The sequence below is a fragment of the Ochotona princeps genome, chromosome 23, assembly GCF_030435755.1.
Source record: "Ochotona princeps isolate mOchPri1 chromosome 23, mOchPri1.hap1, whole genome shotgun sequence".
Taxonomy (NCBI): domain Eukaryota; kingdom Metazoa; phylum Chordata; class Mammalia; order Lagomorpha; family Ochotonidae; genus Ochotona; species Ochotona princeps.
In genome coordinates this window covers 21,152,307-21,175,151 of record NC_080854.1, presented here as the reverse complement: position 1 = coordinate 21,175,151, position 22,845 = coordinate 21,152,307, and the positions used below count along the sequence as shown (strand labels likewise).

General features: G+C 39.0%; 1 protein-coding gene across 1 annotated transcript in view; it reads left to right on the top strand.

The window, feature by feature from the left end:
• The window catches only part of WDR70 (WD repeat domain 70), a 226,324-nt gene extending 207,050 nt beyond the window's left edge, over positions 1-19,274 (top strand). Inside the window, exon 19 of the mRNA XM_058680126.1 lies at positions 19,177-19,274. Coding sequence (XP_058536109.1) covers positions 19,177-19,264 — 88 coding nt within the window. The 3' untranslated portion in view covers positions 19,265-19,274. The remainder of the gene's footprint in view (positions 1-19,176) is intronic.
• Positions 19,275-22,845: the final 3,571 nt, after the last annotated feature.

Below are 22,845 nucleotides of genomic sequence, written 5' to 3'. Positions count from 1 at the left end.
TATTTTTGTAATGTTAGCATGAAATTATGCATACTTGGCAAAAAAGCCACTATCATCACCACCAACACACACACACACACACACACACACACACACACACACACACATGTAATGCGTTCTACTCAGTGTAACACATAAAAATCTTCATGGTGGTAAAATATCTTATTAGTGTTTGGTCACATGTCACTTGGTTAAGGCAGTGTCTTCCAAGTGTTTCCACTGTAAAATTATTATATTTCAGGCCAATATTTTCTTGAGAGGTGATAGTTTAAAATTGTGAAAATTCTTTTTCTCTTCTAATTTTTGCTGTCTAGTTTTAACATTCCTGGCTGGATTTGGTTATAACATTATTACTGTGGAGTTTGCCTAATGGCGATTTTTCTGTTTCCCCCAATTCTTTTATAGTAAATAAATGCAAGTCTGCCTAAAAGAAGAGTTGTCTCTTCCTTCATGTTAATAACTTTTCAGATATTTTTAGTGGTTTCTTAAATGCGTATTTTGTAGGCTAAAATCCAGTATTCATGCTATGTTTATTTAGCTTATTATTCATATTGTTTGTTTTGGAAAGAAACTTCTTCACAGTGGCACCTGTCTTCTTTTCTTCTTTCTTTACTTCATCCTCCATTCCTCTCTTCCTCCCTCTTTCCTTTCTCTTTCTCTCACTTTCTTTTGAAAGATTTATTTATTTAAAAGTCAATTACAAAGAGACAGAGAAAGTTAATCATTGATTCACTCCCAAGATGACTGCAGCAGCCAGAGCTTGGCCAAGCCAAAGCCAGGAGCCAGGAGCTTCCTTTAGGTCTCCCATGTGAATGGCAGCTCAAGCATTTGAGTCATCTTCAACTGCTTTTCCTAAGTCATAAGCAGGAAGATCATAAGCAGGATCAAAGTGGAGCAGCTGGGACATGAACTGGAGCCCATGTGCGATACCAGCATTGCAGAGAGTGACCGTGCCCACTGCAACACAACACTGGTCTCACTTGTCTTTTTCAATAAGTTCTCCAGTATGTTTTTAGAGAAATTCCTTGATTGTAGTCTCACAAGATGTTTTAAGCTCATCTATGTTTTGCCTCCTTCTATCCCTGAAATTGACCACTTCTCCAAAGGGCTTTAGTTCCTTTTGTTGGAAAATGGTGTTTAGAAGCCAAGAGCTAAATACTAGATGTGCTCATTGCTGGTGCAGTGCCACTGTTTATAGGTCCTGTCTTCTAACAAATGTAGGAGAAAAATGCATATCCATCAGCCTCCACATACACACATCTCATTTCTATATGTGTATCTAAAACTGTAAGCTTAAACTGGTTTATCTGATTTTAGTCCTGTACATTTGATCTTGCCCTTTTTTGTATTTCTGACATCTTTCTCTAGTAGCGAGATAATTAGCTGTTATTTGTTCAATTCTAGTATGCGAATGTAGTAGTTTCAAAATTGCCGACCCACACTCCTGTGAGAAAACACTTTTTCTATCTATATCACAGCGTTTGTGTGTAGTTCTTTTGTCTTTAGCCATACAGTATCCAGTCAAGATACTACTTTCTAAAATTATTTGGATAAGAGAGTTTCTTTTTCATTCTTTTTCATTTCTTTTTCATTCTTTTTCATTCATTACATTGTTCCTTTGAAATGCAGTCAGCTCATTTGTTACCATTTACATTTCTTTTTTTAGGGTTTCCCAGTATTGTATTTTGTGGTGTGTGAAATATTATGGTGATGCCAGGAGTCCAAGCTTTTATTTTCAGTTTTTATTTTTTGAAGATATCAGAGAGAGATGTTTCATCTGCTGATTCATTCACCAGATGACTGTAACAGCCAAGGTTAGGCCAGGCTGAATCCAGGCGCCAGGAACTTCCTCCTGGTCTCCCACATGGGTGCAGAGGCCCAAGGTCCCGGGCTGTCTTTTGCATTAGTAACTGAATTGAATGGGAAGTGAGCAGCAGTGCCTCTAACCAGTGCCCATATGAGATGCTGGTGTTGCAGATGGTGCGTTAACCCACTGCACTACAATGCCAACCCTGAGTCCAAGCTTTACAGAGATGTAGTCAGAGGTATCTCTCCCTCTTTGCCCTGCTCCCATGTCTCTACCTCAGTCCTCTCTGCTTTCAGCACCTTTCCCATACCCTCCTTTTACTAATCAATCTCTTCAGTTTCTCATTTATCTTTCCTTTTTGTCACAAAGAATTGATACTTGACTGCCTTTTACTTCTTTCTTTCTTACATGAAGAGTATCACAGTATAAATCCTGTCATTGTCTTTTTATTGAGTTCTATATGAAAATCTATGGTGGAGTATAATTACAATGTGTGAACATATATGAAGTAAAATGCCATTAATCTTAACATAATAATAGTCAAGTTCAACTTTATTACAAATCCACAAAATAATTGGTTATGTAAATGCTTTCATTAACCTTTTAGTATGAAGTTAAATGTTAAATTAAGTCTGGAAATGCTATTTATTAACATGTCAACTACTTTTTATTACAGCATTTGAATTTACCAGTTTACATCTCTCCGTGTTGAGATGTAGTTCACGTTTTACAGTTGTGTGTATTTAAGATATATGACTTGATATAATCTTTTTTGTTTTTCTTTTCTTCACTTAGCAGTATACCATGGAAGTTACTCCCTGTCAGCTCATAGAAGTTACCCTCATTCTTATGCTGTCCTTATTGTATGGATGTATCATAGTTTAGTTAACTTCTCTCCTATGTGGGGTATTTAAGTTTTTTTAGTATTTTTGCAATTAGTAACAATGCTGCAGTGAATGCATTTTTATACATGTTGTATATATATTGTTTATCTATCTATATAGGTACATGTTGTACATATGTTAAGTTTTTTCTTCGATGTCTATATATTGCTGAAGTTGTATCTTTCTTTATGAGAAAACTGGACACTGATAGCCTTTCCAGTCACATGCTGGAAAAGAATGTCCTGCATAGACCAACTCAACTCACATGGTATACTGATATCAGGCCCTTAGCTGCTGATCATTAAGAGTTACTTTCATCAAAAAGCAGCACAGCATCCTAGCCTTGGTTCTCTAGAAACAGAGCCTGAGATGAAGATTCATGTCTAGGTGACTTGCCCCTAGAGAAAGCCAGCAGCAGAGTAGAGGCATGTACTAAAGCCAGGTAAGTGTATAAATTTCAGCCAGGTGCCAGACGAGGAGTGTCTCGGTTCGTCCCACAGCTTAATGTTTGAGACTGCAGACAGAGTTGTCCTGGGTAAGAACCTGGCAGCTGAAGCATTTATCTATTGATCATTGGTAATGGCTGTTAATGGGGCCCTGCCTCTCGCTGTCCAGAGTTTTGGAGATAGATGCCATTGCTGTGAGTGAAAGCCAGCTACCTAGAAAATGCTAATAGGATTTGAGAGGAGATAGATAGGGGCCACAGTGTGTCTTCTGCTGGAGAAATTGTAACAGGACAGGCTTTTACTGTGTAGAGACAGTGGTAGTTGTTTACAGTATGTATTAATAACCAAGCAGCACAGATGGAACATCTCTGAACAATAAGTTGGATAATATTACAGCAGCTAAGAGGGTCATGTCAAGGCTGGCCAGCTTGTAGTATGCACTTAGCCTCCTTTTTTTATAGTCTTTGTGTGTGTATAAGCTAATATATGTCAACACATTATTGGCAGTTAGATAAGTTTATAAATTATGCTTCTGTTGACACATTGTTATTAGTTTTTTAGTACTTCAAAAAATTTGTTTAGAAACATACCATAGATTAGAAGAGGAAAGAAAACAGAGCCATTGTTTAACATTTGCTGAACATTGTGGGCATGGTTTTGATAGATAACTGCTCTAAATGTGTTTTGTATATTTACACATAAAAACCATGAAGCTATCTCCCAAACTACTTTCAAAATGCTATTTGATGATAATTGGTTGATATTAGAAATTATGTGATGGATGGGAGCTATCAAACTCCTAATTTACCATTGACTAAAATAAAACGCTGAGAAGAGAACAATAGAAAATCTGCTGGGTACAGAGTCATTGTACAACCCAGACCAGGAACCTGACCTTAGAATTTTCAAGTTACAGTTATAAAACCTAACAAGTAATTATTTTGATAAAGGATTAACTTCAATTTAGTGGGTAATTTATGTCTGATTTTTAATGTAATACCTATCATGTTCTAAGAACACGGCAGTACTGAAGGGTGGACAGCAGACATTTAGAAACCCTCCTTGCACATACCCCTGGTTGCTGCATTCCAAGTGCTCCAGGTCCTCTGTATCCTCCCAAAGAAAGTCTCCATGGAGACAGACATAGAGATACAGTTGTTGTTTGAAAACACAGGTAGAATTTCTAAGTCAAAAAATATTTGCATTTTAATGTTGTGTAGATAGTGCCAAATTTTCCTCCAAAAGAGACTTTTTAACTAACTAATCCAGGGTCCTGCTCTCCTCAGCCTTGCTAATATTACTTGTATCTCAGCTAATCCATTGGGTGGAAAATTGTAAGTCATTGTAGTTTTCTAATTGTTTTTTTTAAATTTGGGCATCTTTCATGTCATTTTTCAGTCTTTTCTGTGAATTTTCTGGTCACATCTTTTTCTTATTTATCTAATGGTCTATTGTTTTTTTCTTACATGTTTGTAAAACTTCCTTAAATTAGGCAAGTCAACTCTTTCTGTGTCAGGTATCACAAATATTCTCAGTTATTTTAAATTTTTTTTTAAGGATTTATTCATTTGATTACAGCCAGATATACACAGAGGAGGAGAGACAGAGAGGAAGATCTTCTGTCTGATGATTCACTCCCCAAGTGAGCCGCAACGGACCGATGTGTGCTGATCCTAAGCCGGGAACCTGGAACCTCTTCCGGGTCTCCCACGCGGGTTCAGTGTCCCAATGCATTGGGCCGTCCTCAACTGCTTTCCCAGGCCACAAGCAGGGAGCTGGTTGGGAAGTGGAGCTGCTGGGATTAGAACTGGCGCCCATATGGGATCCCGGGGCTTTCAAGGCAAGGACTTTAGCCGCTAGGCCACGCCGCCGGGCCCAGTTATTTTAAATCTTACTTTGCAGATGGTATTTCTCCTATTTTTTTGGTGTACTGTATTTTATTTTTACTTTTATTGTATATTTGGACAAAAGTTAACTCATACTTGACTACCAAGTATTTAGGGAATTCTTTCTTCCCGTCATTATCATGACTCTGATCTGAATTTTGGCTGCATTTTTTTTATCTTTTTATTTTAATTATGTTATTTATATAACGAGAATATATTTCATGTATTTCACAATATTTAGGAACATGGTGATACTTCCATTCTACACTCCCTCCCACTTTCCCTCTTTTCTTCCTCCCTTCTTTCCAATGACATACTTTCAATTCACTTTATAAGCATAGGCTTGACTGTTCATCAGGTAAAGAATTCAACAAATAACAAGTAGGAAAAAAAAACTTGTTCAAGAATATAGATGAGGGGTATAAACAATAATCAAATCTCAAAATGGCAGTCTCACTGATATACATTACATTTTTTTTTTGTTCTCTGTATATTAGTTACAACAAATCAAGGAAAACATGATATTTGTCTCTTGGGGACTGGATTATTTCACTAGGCATAATAGAGAAAGTAACCTCACAGGTTCCAAGGATTTGGGGTAAGTATTTTTGAGGGGACCAAATAAAAGCCTATCATGCAGAACTCCAATTTAATCTTGTCCCATGGATCAGACAGTTGCTTTAACACCTTTTATTGAATAACCTAATTTTTCTCATTGAATTGAAATATTATTCAAAACGTATTTACATATGAGAATTAATTTTGTACTCTGTTCTATTAATTGTTCTGTTTTTTTCAAGGATCATTAGCAAATAATTATTGCTGTTTTAGAGAACCTAGGATTCATTCTTTTGCTAGTGGTTTTTTTTTTAATTGGAAAAAATTGACTAACATTTATAATTTGGAATGGACATAAACTTTCGATGTTGAAGGTTCTGCTAGAGTTTACAACTGCAGCCTACTCTGTCAACTCCAAGTCATACTTCAGAAGGGCTTAAAAACCAAGTCTAATTAATTTCTTTTTTCTTCCTGATGTTGATTTTGTTTTGTGGCTTTTCATTTAAGGGGATGTATAGTAGCTGTGTAATGGAGACTGTCATATCTAGTAACATGTTATTTAACTTCATGGCATTGTAAATTTCTATTTTTCTTTCTATTGTTGATTTTGTATTATGACTTTTCATTTGAGGGGATGTCCAGTAGCTGTGAAATGGAGACTAACATATCCAGATGTGAGGATAGAATGCAGTCTGCATTTCTACTTCCAGACAAAGATGGACTTACAATGAAACTGTTTATTATATCTTGACAATAGGATGCTGGACTCTCTGCCATTGTCCATGCCCTCAATGATGGGCATATGACTGTTAATGAAGAACTATACTTGAGTAATGATATAGGGGAACTAGGTTAGGTGGGGTGATTGGGGCTGGGATAAGGGAAATCCCAGGAGCTTATGGAATTGTATCATAAAATGATAAAAATAATAATAATAAAATGTGAAAAAAATTAGACCAGCCTTCTGCAAAAACAAACAAACAAACAAATGAAAAAAACAAGTCTAAAGATCTTCTTTGGGAAAGGTTTATTATTAGAAATTTGTGTCAATAGTGACAGCCTAACACCTGTTGCCTTCTAGAACAATGCATACAGCACTAAGCTAACATGTGGACATGACACCAGACTGTGTCTGTCACCATGGTGGGAGCACACAGAAGTACAAGAGGACCATTCTGCTACTGGGGCTTTCTCAACAAATTCTCTTTCACCCATTTCACTACTTATCGTCCTGGTACAAACCAATTGTAAATGCTTTTGTTCTCAGTAAACCAATTAGGACAGTTAACCCTACCAAACTAGACTAGAACCCAATTGAGTGAGTTTACTTTTTTCATTTTTTTGTTTTTAGTTCAAATGCCTGCTTGTTTGATCATCAGGCTGCATGCATGACAAACTGGGTAGTCTACACAGTTTATTATTCATCAGCAGCAAATGGAATTTGAAGGAGTCCACCAAGTGCTTGCTTATAGTACAAGTATTTATAGTGTGAAGCAGATGTGTGACTTGCTCTTCAGGGACAGGACCACCAACCAATACATGCAGATTGTGTGTGTGTGTGTGTGTGTGTGTGTGTGTGTGTGTAGAAGGTACTTCTGACATTCAGTTTTGCTATGTAGAAAAAGGAATGAATATATGATTGTTTTTGTAAGATATAAGTTAAAAAAAATCAATTTGATGTTCTAGAGGGATAAAGGAGTTGAAAGTAGGCCTTCATTTTGCATTTCTGTACGAATTTCACAGTTGCCTTGTCAGTTTTCATCAGTATCTGCTTCTCTGGTCGTTTCATCTACTTTATTTGCTAGTTTTTTATGTACCTTTGTCATAATGTGAGCTACTTCTGCGCTGAGGTAACCATTTCCATCTGTGTCAAAGACCTGAAATGTCTCGTGGATCTCCTCTTCATTTTCTGTGTCTTTCATTTTTCTACCCACAATAGCCAAAATTTATTTGTGATGTTAACCACCAGCACCTACTTCATTGATCATATCATACAGTTAGCTTTTGTTGGGTTTTGAACCAGTCAGTGACTTCAGCAGTTGCAACTTTCTTGTTGTGTTGATTGTCATCACCAGCTTTATCAAATTCCTTGAATTTTCTTCGTTAGGTTAATCAGCCCTGGTTCAAGAGAAGAGAGAAGGATCAGAGGGAACGAGGGTGGCTGCACCGGCACTGGAGCTGTGACATTGGGGGTACCTCTACCTCTGTAGCCACTGCTAAGGCATCCTGTGCCCCCAGGCTGCACCACCCAACTGCCAAACTCATTCTTCTCATCAGAATCTGTCAGTTTATGCTTGCAGGTCTCTTTGATTTATTTCAGGTTCTCTGACAGTCTCCCTCCAAAAAAATTACTGGTGCCATTCTTTGTGGAATTATATTTCTTGTATAATAATTTAGGTAGAATTTTATATTAATTCTTTCCAACTAAGAGCAAGGTGTATCTTTCTACTTAGTTACATCATATCTTTTGTTAGTATTTTATAGTTCTGTTTACATATATCTTTCAGCTTTTCTTTTAAGTTTATTTCTAATTGTTTTTATTTTTCTGTGCTATCATCTTTTCATCCACCAGATATATAACTTCTTTATTATTGGAAATGCCGTACAGTTATATAAATTTGTTATTTATGTATATGTGTATATTGGTTTTGCATCCAACCATTAATTATACTTTCCTATTGTTTTGAATAATTTTTATTTAATTTTTTTCAGTTCACAGGTATAAAATTAGGCCATATACAAATAATACAAAGTTTGCCTCCCCCTTTTCAATTCTTATACCTGCTAATTCTTTATCTATCTGTGTTGACTGTCATTAGAATAGCACTAAATCATTTCAGTGAAAGTACACATCTGTTCCTCACTTTGATCTTTATAAGAATGATTCTTTTAGATTCAACCACATGAAATTTTGTTTTATGATAAGTGAAAAGAGTCAAATATCACAGCTTCATATTATTCAATCCAGTGGTATTTCCACATAAAGCATAATAACTTTGAAAACACACAGAAGATGATAAGAAAGAATCTCTTATTTGTGTATTCAACAAAGATTTACTCAACACTTACTGTGTCAGATACAATTCTAGGATATGGGACTGTAGTCCTTATTTTGCAACTTGTACTCTTTTTGTTTTTCTTAAAGATTTATTCAATTTTGTTAGAAAGGCAGATTTACAAAGAGAAAGATCTTCCATCTACTGGTTTACTCTCCAAGTGGCTACAATTTTCTGAGCTGAGCTGAGCTGATCCAAAGCCAGGAGCCAAGAGCTCTTGGTCACCCACTCAGGTGCAAGATCCCAGGGCCTTGGGCCATCAACAGGGAGCTGGATGGGAGGTGGAGCATCTGGGACATGAATCAGCACCGATAGGGGATCCGGGATTTAGCCATTGAACCATTGCCCTGAAGCCTGTATTCTAATAGATAGTAAGTAAATCTGTATATGTTAAATGGTAGTCAATGCCTAGAAAGAAACTATAACAGGGCTGGGAGGCATACAATAATTAGGTGGAGAAAGACAACGGAATTTGGACTATGATAGTCTGGGTGGAACCTCTGCAAAAGTGGTCTTTGACTTTAGGGAAATGAGAGCAAACCGGAGATCAAAGGAAGAACATGTTATGTGGAGAAAACCCCCTGCAAAAGCCAGAAGTGTGTGCATCCTCAAGGGGTGCTGAACTTCACTGAGTTCCTTGACCTGTGTAGAAGTGATCCTACGATTTCTCACCTAGATCATGAATCTGATGAATTATGTTTCTGAATTTCCTAATGCAATCCCTTTCAGCATCTTTGATGTTCTCCTCTCCCCCACCATGGTTGTTTTTTATCTTTGGCCTGTGTTAGGGTAGCTCCCTAAAATTTCTTGAATGTTTTTCTTTTCTATATTTAGCTTCAAGCTATTTTGAATGCTGTCAGACTTATCTCTTTTCTAAGAATTGTTACATTTCACCTGTAACTCTGTGAAACTCTGGTCATTTTATGGAGTGGAAGTTGAGTAGAAATTTGTTAATTTCTTTCCTTCCCAAATATTCTCTGGATTTTTTATGCTTCTGAGACTGCTTGGTGCATCCCAGTTTTCACCTTTATTTAAAAAGAAGTAATTGAGGTTGATGCTATTTTGGATCATTGATGACCATTACCTGAGTTTTTTTTTTTTTTTTCTGTACTCTAGGTAAGTTAGTTATATTTACTGTTGAATGATGTACTGACTCAATAGTAGCTTTGCAAGGTAGGTAGAACAGGTGTTGTGATATCCTCTTCTTGCTTGTGATATCCTCATCTTTCTTGTGAAGAAGGGCTACAGTTTATAAATCTGCAGTTAGCAGGGGTAAAACCAGTTTCCTTGACTCCTAATCATTCCAAACTTTTCAGATAAAGTGCTTTCTCTTACACGTTCATACCCTGTGCTTGCTTCCATTTCTTTCTTCCCACCCAGTTTTGTCACCTTAACTGACAAAGTTCATGGCACTTTCTCGGGCATGCACTTTGTTAGACAGGCTCTCCATGCTGTTTCTCCTGTGTTCACCTACTAGAGTATATACACTGTTACTGCCAAGTGTTTGAAGGGAAGCTAATATTCTAAAGGTCACTGTAATTGAGAATATGTGTCTGGTTGTTTTTCTTCACTGCAATTGCCTTCTGTCAGTGATGAAATGAAGATTTATTTACTGTATCTCATATTTATCACAGAACAACACAGTTAGACATGCCACAGTTCTACTTGCCTGCACTTGGCACCTGCTCACCTGTATTCTCTTGTCATGATCATGAGGAGTCTGTGCACACTTGGCATTTATTTGAGTTCTCTTTCTGGCACTAGCAATGTAATAGCCATGTAAGTTTCAAACATAGCGTGATCACAGGGGACTCTTGTTCAGCCACACACAGGCAGATTCGGTTACAGTGGCTTGTTAAAAGATGCTGCGGGGGGCAGGAGAACAGAGCTGGCTGGGGAGTGGGCAGGATGTGGATCCAGAATGCTATTAGCTTACACATCAGACAGGGATAGATGTGTGTGGGAGCCTGGCGCCCAGCCAGCAGCCTGCCAGGCTGACAGCTCTGTCAACTATGGTCATTTTTCCTGCGAGATAAACTGTCATTACTGCTGCTTCAGTCAATTTAATTTTCAGTGTGCATGTCTTATCTAACACATGTTGAGCATGTTGAGTTAGTAGGTAATGTTTGAGGAGGTCACTTTGAGCAAGTGAAGATTTATGTATTACTTGTGTCAGCAAGAGATATAAATCCACAGTGAGAAAATATCTTCTTTTTTTCCCCTCCAGAGTTATATTTAGGTGGCTAATTGTCACTGTCTGCCATATTTCTGTGTAGAGAACAGGGTTTCTTAGAGTGGTTTTTGTGAGGGCCTTCATCAAGTCAAGTTTGTATTGGGTGCCGCAGTAGGCAGGTGGAAGAGGGGTGTTGATGAAAACTCCGATGTCTAGACTCCATCCCTGAGTGCCTAGAGCAGTCTGTGGGTCTTAGCTGGAATTCTGCATTTTAAAATGTGCCCCTACATGGTTGTTTTGCATACAATCCCTTGTTAATGATAGAAAAGCAGTCATTGAAAACAGACCGTAAGTGATGACCCGTTAAGAAAATTCAGACTTACAGATTATTCCAATTGCATACATTCCTAGTGCTGGAAGAATATTTACATAACAAAGACTTTTCTCCAGGACTTAAAAAAAAAGGGAAGACTACTGTGTTCTGTTTAACATGTAAATTATTTTGCCAAATATATATTTCATACACAACTTTGTGAAAATGCATCTCTCACATGAAATGAGGAAGACCTGATAGCTAAAGCAAGGTATGTAATAATGATGGCATTTTAAAGGTTTTACTTATTTATTTATTGATTGATTTATAGGAAATGCAGACAAAGGTGGAAAGAAAGTTATCTTCTGTTCTGTTGGTTGTATTCCTCAAAAGCCCGTGGTAGCTGGTGCTAGGCAGGCCAAAGCCAGGAGCCTGGAACTCCGTCTGAATATCCCAAGTGGCTGGCAGGGACCCAAGTGCTTGAGCCATTACCTGATGGCTCCCAGGGGTGCACATTAGCAGCTAGTTGGATCTGATGCAGAGTGAGGACTCAAACCCAATCTCTGTGATATGGGATTCGGGCATCCCTCACCAGGTAACTCCTGCCCCAAACATACGCCCCCAAAATGACATTTCTATTGTATTATTTATACTATGCCAGACTAAATTGCATATATAACATCCATTTAATTCTCATAGTGGTCTTAAGAAGTAAGTGGTGTTCTCATCCCTGTTTTAGGGGCACAGTAACTGAAAACTGCAACTCAACCAAAAGCCATAAAGGAAGTAGGTGGCAGAACTGGGGTTTGAGTGCAGGCAGATTGGCTTCAGAATCCAGCAGGACAATGTTTATCATGACAAACTGACTGGAGTAGTTATCTGAAAAGTTGCAGCTATAAGAATGAGAAGGCAGGAGACAGAGAAAGGACAAGACAAACCTGCCCGAGCCACAGGAGACACTGCTAATGCAGACCTGGCCCTTCTCTGTTCACTCCTAACCAAGGACTCCTGGTCTTTGAGGAAACTGCTGTTGATTCCCACACTGGTTAATAAGCAGTGGAAATTTGGAAAACATGCTAGCAGGACAAATAATTAAATTTGGCGCTAGCAGCAGTGCCCCGAGTGAGGTGAATGTGGAGTCCCCTCCTCCTCAGGACTCCATCTCCCCTGTGGCTGCAGAGGTGTACATGCAGGGAGACTCAGAAGCTATTAGCACGAGGAAGCTGGCAGGAGACGAGGGTAAGCTGTGCACTGGAGGATAGGAGGGTAAGGAGCAGGTGCCCCCGACAGGAGGCTAGCAGCTAGCCATAAGCAGCAAAAGCGCCTCCTTGTCTAGAGCGTGGCCTTGTCCAGGAAAGTGAGAAGAAAGTCCTGCTGTCTCTACCCAGGACGGGAGCTCAAACACAAGCCTGGCAGGCCTCTTCTCTGAGCCTCCTGCCCCAGGCAGGCCAGGGTCGGTCTAGTCCCTGCCCTCCATGGTGAGCAGACCCTGCAGGAATGTTCTGCCTGTGGGGACCTAAGCAGAGCTCTTGTCCAACCAGTGGCCCCTCATCTCCAACCGCTGCCTTCTAGATCAATAGCTTCTTACCCCTTTAAAAAGACACTTTTTTAAAAAAAGATTTATTTTTATTACAAAGTCAGATATACAGAGAAGAGGAGAGACAGAGAGGAACATCTTCCATCCGATGATTCACTCCCCAAGTGAGCCGCAACAGCTGGTGCTGTGCCTATTCTAAGCCGGGAACCAGGAACCTCTTCCGGGTCTCCCACGCGGGTGCAGGGTCCCAATGCTTTGGGCCATCCTTGACTGCTTTCCCAGGCCACAAGCAGGGAGCTGGATGGGAAGTGGAGCTGCCGGGATTAGAACTGGCGCCCATATGGGATCCCGGCGTGTTCAAGGAGAGGACTTTAGCTGTTAGGCCATGCCGCCGGGCCCTAAAAACACACTTTTAAACTTAAGAAAGTAACCGTCTTTTCCTCTGAGAGGTGGGTAGCTGACAGTGCTCACCACCCCTCCTCTTACTCTCCTCTCCTCCTTTTTTTGTTTTTAAAGATTTATTTATTCATTTGACAGAGACAGAGATACAGAGATTTTTCATCCCATTTCATTCTCTAATTGGTTATGGATATAGTCCAGTTTGAAGCCAGGAGCCTTGAATTTTGTATCATTTCCCATGTGGGTGGAAGGGACCCAAACATTTGGGCCCTCCTTTGCTTTGCCAGGCTCATTAACAGTGAGCTGGTGCTCCAGTATGGGATGCCAGCGTTACAGGTGGTTGTTTGGCCTACTGTGCCACATTGCTGACCCCTGGTGCACACTGCCTTTGGAAAGCTGTTGCAAGCTGGATTTCCACATTCCATGCAGCCAAGGCGGCTCCCTCAGGGAGCTTCGTGGATCCAGCTTCAGGGAGAGGATCTGGACTGGGAACTGTATGGACAACACTTTGTCCTTTCAATTAAGATAAGTGATACCTACATCCCAGGAAATAAGTGTTACCAAATTGAGGGGAAGAGAGACAGAACAACTGAGTGGCTGTGATGTTCAAAGTGTTGATATGAAGCCAGCCTGGTGTAGAAAAGGGAGCACTGGACCTGGACTCACAAGTCTGGGATCACTTCCTGCGCTGCCATACTCTGCAGTAGGTTTCACCAGATGCAGTTTTCTCCTGTGAAGGGAGTGGGTAGGGCTGTTCCAGGGCCCAGCTCTGCTGATCATTTTGAAAAGAAATGGTAGCACACAGTTGTGTGTTCTATAAATGGGATTCCAGGCTTGAGTGGGCTGTTTCGGGTCTGTTGTCTTTAAAAGACTTATTATTCTAAATACTTACCATTTGATGAAAAAAGATATAAAGGGCTTTTCAAGAGGCAGCTGATAGCCTTTTTTATAGTGTTTTATTTGCTTCCTTCCCTTTCTGTTTCCACAATTTCCACTTATGTTCCTTACCATCCTCACACAGTCTTTCAACTCTTCACACACAGCATTGTGCATAAATGTGCCCTATTAAGGGATCTAAGTTGAGTTTATTTTCAAAATATTTTGTATTTGTATCCTAACAAAAATAGAAATTACTTTATCTAGAAAAATCTTATTGTCTCTCATCTTATGTGTCCCCAGTATTTTTTTTTTTTAAGTCTTTGATTGGCTATTCCCTAGGAAGAATCACTTCAAGAGGAATCTTTCAGTTAAGGCTTTTATTTGATGTTAATAATTCTGCAATTGTGATGACTGGGTCAGAGGTCATCTGAGCCATATTCATTCTAATGGGGTTAATAAGTGTGTCAGATTGTCAAGTCATGGCTATAATTGACTTTGGCTTTGAGGTTTTCCTTCATAATAAACAATGGGCCCTGAGCCAAAAAAGCTTGTGGTTTATACTTACACACTGATGATTAAGTAAAACCAGTGATTTCCCCTTGTACCCAAGACACTTTTTGCTTTATGCTTTTTGAATGAATCATATCAGAACACTCATAATGAAAGAAAATTTGTGGATTTTCCATTGCAGCTGAAAATATTTTGATGATTTCACTCTGGCATGAGCGTTAGAGCAGAAGTACAGAAGACAGAGGCTGAAGCCTAGTCAGATGAGAGACACGAGCAGAAGCACTCATAATTTGAATGGCTCATGAAAACAAATGCACCCCAAAATGCACTTGGAGGAAACTGCAGGAGAATCTTGTCTTGTTGTCTTGTTTCTATGCTAAGATTTCCTTCATCTAGAAACACTGAAAATGGACTTGGGTTCTGGCATTTTTCCATAGCACACAGATTCTGGAAAAGATCTCCTTTGTTATTTGTCTCCAGTAGTTAGTTTTTTAAAGATTGATTGATACACAGAGAGGAGGAGAGACAGAGAGCAAGATCTTCCATCCGATGGTTCACTCCCCAAGTGACTGCAATGACTGGAGCTGAGCCAATCGGAAGCCAGGAGCCTTCTACTCCTTGCCTGGCTACCACCATTTGTCTCTGTCTCTGTGAGCTTGACCATTGTAATTGCCTCCTATAAGTGGTATTTACTTTTTGTTACTGACTTGTTTTCACTAAGCATAGGGTTCTCAAGGTTCAGCTTTGGGAAAGCAGCTTTCAAAATTCCCTTTTTCAGGCTGATTATTCTTCCATGTATGTGTATCCTGCATTTTGCTTATCTATTCTTGTATGAATTAGAAAGAACTTATGTTCTTTTTACCCACTAAGCATGAATTTGGATGTGCAAATATCTTCTCAACACTGAGATTTCAATTCTTTTGCAATATATACCCAGAAGTAGAATTGGTGCATGATATGGTAATTCCATTTGATAGTTTTTTGAAGATGGCAATACTGTTTTCCATCATAGCTGTGCCATTTTACATTCCCGTCAAGTGTGTGAAAAGTTTCTAGTTTCTCCATGTCCTGGCCACAAGTATTTTCTGGTCATTCTTATTGTAGCCATTCTAATGAGTGCAAGATGGCATCTTATTATGGTCTAGCTTTTCATTCGCATAAAGATTAGTGATGCTGAGCCTCTTTTCTTGGACTCATTAAACTTTTCTATATCTTTGGAAAAATACCTACTGAAATATTTTATTCATTTTTAAATGGAGTTGTGTGGGTTTTTTTGTTGTAGAAGTTTTTAATATCTTATAGATATTAATCCCTTATCCAGATTTATGATTTGTAAATATTTTGTTTCACTCCATAGATTTTTTTTTAATTCATAAATTACATTGTATTATGTGACACAGTTTCATAGATACTGGGATTCTCCCCTTCCCTCCCCAAACCCTTTCCCCATGGTGGGCTCCTCCTCCCCGTTGCATAACCACAGCTCAAGTTCAGTTGAGATTCCCTCATTGCAAGCATATACCAAACCTAGAGTCCAGCATCTTATTGTCCAGTCAAGTTCAACGGCTTCTTAGGTAGACCCTCTCTGGTTTGAAGACAGAGCCAGCAGAGTATCATCCCGATCAATTAAAAGCTCCAACATACCATCAGCAAAAATTTACATCATTATGGAATTAATTGACATAGTAATGAGTAACCAATATGTTAAAAATAAATGCGAGTTCTTAACCACCTTCTGTGACCACCTCATTGACATTTCAATTTTAGTTTATACACAACATATAACATACATTCCATAGATTTTTTAACTCTGTGTTTTGTGTCCTTTCCTTCACAAAAGTTTTAAATTTGGGTGTAGTCCAGTTTATTTATTTTCTCATTTTGTCTTTGGCATCATACCCAAGATATCATATAGTGTCATAATGTTCTTCCCTATGTTTCCTTCTATGAGCTTTATGGTCTTCATATTGATATTGAGTCTTTGATTCATTTTGATTTTTGTATATTACATAAGGATTACATATATTACATAATGGTTCAGCTCCTTTGTGTGTGGGTATGTACTTTGGCCAACACTATGTATTGGTAGAATCCTAGCTTCTACACTTACGTATTCCCTACCTGGTTATCACAATGAAAGGAGAAATGGCAAACATGCCCTGGACAAATTTGGACACTGGTTTGTGCCTTGATTTTGGTAGTGTGGGGAAGGGGGGACTGTGGCAAGTTGAATGTTAGCTCATAATTTGATATTATATACATATAACATGGCCACTTTGCTGCCAACATTGTGAATAATCCAGAAATGAAGATTAGCTTAAATTATGGAATTTAAAAAAAAAGAATCCTTATCACCCAAGTTCAGATCCACCAAATTTAAATTCCTTATAAGGACAAGAAAGTGTTGTGGCTACATGATTGTAATGTAAGCATTTACTTCATAAGTTTATCAAGGTCAGTGACTAAGGGGTCAAGAGGAAAGTATTTCCTTTGGAAACCTTGTGGGTTTTGCATTTTTCTTTTTTATAATGGCTGCTAGGGAAATTAAGTGCCAAAGTTTGCTCTTGGATACATACCTTTACATTCTTTAGTTCTTGACCTTCTACTCATTTGCTTTGTTTTGACCTTTACAAATCAACCTTATTAAGATACAGTTTCGGGGCTCGGCGGTGTGGCCTAGTGGCTAAGGTCCTCGCCTTGATCCCATATGGCCGCTGGTTCTAGTCCCGGCAGTTCCACTTCCTCTCTATCTCTCCTCCTCTCAGTATATCTGACTTTGTAATAAAAATAAAATAAATCTTTAAAAAAAAAAAAAGGTACAGTTTCCATACAATGAAGTACAATGTGTACTCATTTTAAATTCTGTCAGACACACATATACCTCTGTGATCATCCCTTCTAATCAGGACTTTAGAACATTTTTATTCCATGGGGGAACATATCTAAAATGTCCCCTCAGGCCTCTCTATAGTTCTTTTTCTACCAGACGTTAAGTAGTTCTGTTAATTCAGTATTCCTCATTGTGCGTCATTAACCTTATGAAACTAACTGCTTTTGGAAGTTGATGGAATATGATATCTTCTTAAAGCTCTCAGTTTTCTTCCTGTGATCTGCCATCATATTTTTGTTTTGTTTTAAACTCAGAAAGTGATATTGTACTTTCTTGGTACTTAAATCTCATTACAGCTAAAATTGAACCGGCATCCTGTGGAACATCGTTATATATCTTTGGAAAACCTCTTTTCTCTTCCTAGGTATCAAACATCTATTCAAAGGATATTTTTAAACTAGACATACTTGTTCCTGTAAAGCTTTGTCTGTACCTAACTGGTCAGTGTCTTTGCCAAAAAATGAAGTATGTGACAAGCACCAGTAATTGCCTTGCTGTAACGCATGAGAAAACCCAGTGGTCCTGCTTTCTAGTGATTCAGCAACTTATGGCTCATGAAAATCCACAACTGCTTTTTGAAATGTCAGAGCTGTGACCTGTGTGTGGATGCCGCGACACTGCTTTGAGGTGACAGCAAGAAGTTTAACTGACGACAGTGTATTTGGGGACAGCTTGGGCCCTGTATTGTTGTGTGAGAGAATGGGCAAAACCATGCATGGGGAGTTCTCAAACATGACTCTAGTGAGAGAACATCAGCCTGAATTGTGGGCCATTTCACCTTCTTCCCCAAAAGAACAAAGAAATAGAGATAATGTGAAGTTTCAGCCCTACTCTCACTTGCCAAATAAAAGGAATTGTCATTATTTTCACAGCATTCTGGAAATACCCTCATACAATGAGTTGAAATGAAGATATAAGCCAAAAAAATTTTATATTTCAATATAAATGTAAGCTAAAAATATAGTGTTTTAATATATATTTATGATTTTATATAGCTGCTTTTAAAAGGAAATCAGCAGTAGTTTGACAAAGAAGGGCTTATTTTCCTTGAAATTCTTTCTTACGTGGGTGGTATAATAAGGAATGCCTTTGAACCAGGTGTGTGTGTCCAAGTCATAGAAAACCCTCCTGCAAAGACTCCTGGCGTGCTCGGTGGCCTCTGGCAATGATGTTGGTTTAAGAATCTGATCACCAGTAACAGTGATGTCTTCCTCGGTGCTTGGGTTTCCATGCATTGCTCCGAGTTTGGGGGTGTAGGAGAGGCCATGTTTTTATTTTGTTTTGTTTTCTGCTTCAAATTGCTATATATAGTAGCTGTCATCTTGAACTAATTCTGTGAGGAACCTGTTAACTCTAACACTCCTGTCTGTGCCATAATCCGGGAGCAACCAGAGTTTTGTTCGTAAAGATCCTGCTGAGTCTTACCTGGTGACCATAATTAGTCTTTGAAAATGAGGTAGAAGATGGTGAGTGAGTGAGTGAGAGAGAGAGAGAGAGAGAGAGAGAGAGAGAAAGTGTGTGTGTGTGTGTGTGTGTGTGTGTGTGTGTGTGTGTGTGTCTGTGGTTCCCCCAGATTTGGTGCATTTCCGTTTTAAGATGAGAACTGTGGATATAGTCTGCTGCAGAAGGAAAATCTTAAAAGAATCTTTGACTATTTTTCTGAATATAAGATATCCACTTTCCTTTTTCTTTGCCAGCAGTTTAAAGGTTTACATTTAAAAATCTAAATGTAATCGATTTTTCAGGTTTTTTTCCTCCCACTCAGTGAGAGAAGCAAAGTCTAACATAACAAACATAACAGACTAAAATTTTTCTTCTTCTTTAACATTTTCTCTTAGGACTCAGCCCAAAACCATGTTTGCCCAAGTCGAATCTGATGACGAGGAAGCAAAGAATGAACCAGAATGGAAAAAACGTAAAATCTGAAGACTTTCAACATGAGTAGGATGGATATGGAGCAAGATTTTTTCCTTAATGCTTGTGAAATAAAAAAATAATAATAAAAAGATTTTTATGAACCTATTTTTGTCCTGTACATTATTGAGTTATTTGAAAAGATTAGTAGCTGTTCTCCACTAAAGTTATGCTTACATTTTCTTGCCTACTGTTATTAAGCTGTATTACAAGTAAACAAGAAACAGATTCTAAACCCATCACCAAGTATGAGTGTTCAGGGTATTTGGAGACTATTCAGTTAATTACTGATCTTACACAGAGTCTCATAACCTTGGAGGGCAACATGTACATAGACATGTTCATCTGCATTGGGCTATTCTAGCAACATAATTTGGAAATAAAGATCAAGAAGTTTAGTATTTCTGTATAATGTCACAATAGTTGTTTACATGACTGTAAATAATTAGGCTGAGTTCAAACCAGATCATTACCATACTAGGAAAGAACATGTGTCTGATTATCCTCCAACAGTATAATGTGGCGGTTAGGGGCAGTGAAGTCAGGGCAGTGTGAGTTCAAGTACTGGCTCTGCTCTTTACTGATTAGGTTACCATAGGAGAGTTGTTAAATTTCTCTCTTTTTTTGCCATGGTGATACCAGTACCTGCCTGGCAGGTTGATCAGGAAAGTTGAAGCAGATAGTCTTAATAGAATATTTGGTATAGTAAAGGGCACACAGCACATATACACAACTTACTTACTTCTGAAAAATAGGGGTAGTGTGGACATTTGGTATGGTGATAAACACACTACGGGTCCCAGCTCTGCTTACAGTCCCGCCTGTTGCTGATGCAGCTCCCAGGGAGGCGCAGGTGATGGCTCAAGGGGTTGGATGTTTGGCACCCACAAGGGACACCTGGAATGTGTTCTTGGATCCTGATTTGACCTTGCCAAATCCTGGCTATCGTGGGCATTTGGGAAGTTTAAAGCACACACGCACACACACACACACAAACAAAATAAACATTTTGTAGAAAAAGGTCTTTAAAAATGAATTTACAAAAATAAGTCTGATAATGTCATCTTTACCTGATTTTTATTGATGTTAAATTAGAGAGGCATCCAAGTGTTTTTGTAAATGTAAGGCTAGATAAGCAGAGGATGTTAATCAGATTCTTCTGCTTTTTGGGACTAGGAAACTAAAACAAATATTGGCAGCTTGTCCAAAGTAATAATGAGTCAATAGAATAAAATTCTGTGGACTGATTTCACAGACATGGGATAGTTTTGCATGTTAAATAGTTCCCTCCAGTTTTTTTTTTTTTTTTTTAATTACTGCCTTTTATCCTCCTGCTCTCTTCTGTGGAGTCAAGTAATTATGAAAGGGAATGATTCTCCAAAAAATATGTCAGGAAGTTCCTGTTTCCATGAGCTTCGTGTACTCTGTCCGTTGGCTCTGCAGACCTTTTTGAAAACCACTGCTATATTGCTTTTATGCCTCCCAGAGGGGCACTGGGCATTCTTCTGTAGGAAAGGCCTCAGAAATTCCATAATCAATACCATTTTTCTGTCATTTTTCCTTCCCACTCCATCTTCATCTTAGTTCCCTTCCCTGTGGCATAACCCATGGTTGGCAGGTGATAAGGGAAAGAGCTAACATTTGCTGTGGGCCAACTAAGTGATGAGTACTAGTCTAGGCTGTTTACTTGCATCAGTGAATCGTATCCTTGCAAAATCCCCATGAGTAAGCAAAATTGTTAAACCCGCTTTACAGATGGAACAGACGAAATTCAGTATGTCAGTCTAAGGTCATAGCCACTGAAGGCCCAAATGAAGTGACCCCAGATCTCCAAACAGCAGTAGTTAACAAACCACCCCCATGTTTTCTACTCCTGTTGCAACACACTTCATCCCAAATCAATTACAGACCAATATTTTGTTGCAGCTGTTTAGGATTTATAAGTGTATTGCTTCTTAGGTAAGACTCACCTAAAGCTTCTCATCTTTTGCCCATTTTAATATAAACATTGCACCATGGAAGTGTGTGTATGTACAGTCCAGCAGTGGAGGGATGAGGGGAGGAGTAAAATCCTGATGGAGATGATCTCAGCCAGGTCTGTGATGATGTAAGGGGAGGGAAGACACATTTGACATGAAGATGATTTTCTTGTTGTTACCCACAGCACCAGTGGACCGTTACAGGTTTGCAATCATCTGCCACATCCTAGAGAAGTTTATGAAGATTTCGTTTTTGCACATGGGAGAGTAATAAAATACACAAAGATTCAGTATGGAATTTGGTGAAGGAAAGCTGTAACGTCAGACCTGGATAAATGGTGAGTTTTCATCTGTTGTCCTGATGGATGCCATCAGCTGGCCGTCCCTCAGACCCTTTGTCTGCCTCCACACAACCTTGTAGTATTCTGCCTTGGTCACCTGTATTTTTAGTTCCTCGAAGAAAGGACTTGAACATCAGCAGAATAACCCCTTTACCCCATGTGGTTTCTAGCGTGTTTCTGCCTGTGTCATCTTCTGAGTTTCTCATGTAGGCCTTCCTCCTGCTTTTTCTCCACCACCCCTTCTAGACTTCAGACTTTAGCCGTCATCAGGACCACTCAAGGACCTTTGTCTTGGGTGTTCCTCTTGCCACCCTCGTCCTGTCCATCTTTCCTGCTGCCTTCAGAGTTTGTCTTCCAAAACCAAAATGGATCCATTTAACTGCTTTGCCAAGACTTTCAGATCAATAGTGTTAATTCATTTATAGGGCACAGAAGGTCATCCAGGACCCTGTTTCTCGCTCTCTTTCTTGCTTTAACTCCTGCAGGTGTGGCGTACGTCTCTAATAGGCGGCCACACTGAACCCAAATGGAACCTTGTTGTTTGGTCCCTGAATATCTATGTGCATGTTAGCCTTGTTCCCTGTCTCCATCTTTCAGAGAAGCTCCTTGTTTTTTCTTGGAGACCAGAATAAAATTATTCCCTAATCAGCTTTCCATGACCTGCCTGGACTGACCATTTCCTTCTTTTGCTCTCGTATCTTTCTCTACTGTAGTGTTTCATATTGCATGATAAATGCATACATGTGCATGGATTGTGGGTATAGTTTGTGTGTGTGAACACACTAGAATATATATTGTTTAAAAAAAAGCATTGAGTTCTGAAATATTCAACAAATTCATTTAATGAGTTAACAAGGCATATTCTATCCATATTTATATTCCTTGGCAGAAGAAGATATAAAGATGAGGAAGGGATGAGAAGAGAATGAGGTGTGAGAGGATGATTCACATCCAAGAGTGGTCCACATCCCTATTGCTTTACTCCTCCTCTACTGGAGTCCGGGACCCTGAATTACCAAGAAATTCTGAGAAATCCCAGCCCAGGTCTTCTGACCTGAGGCAGGGTGTCTACAAACTTTCTAGTCTTATGCAGCGGGCTTTGCTCAGGCCAAACTACAATCTCGAGCGCATTGGCCCTCGCAATTGTAGGCGGTCATATTGTTTGTGGTTAGAGCTTAATATTTATTCCCAGAAGGATTAATTAGCCGTCTGTCCCATGAAAAACAAGAGTTCAGCTTCATGATCACATGAGGGGAGCATCCAAGGGTGGATC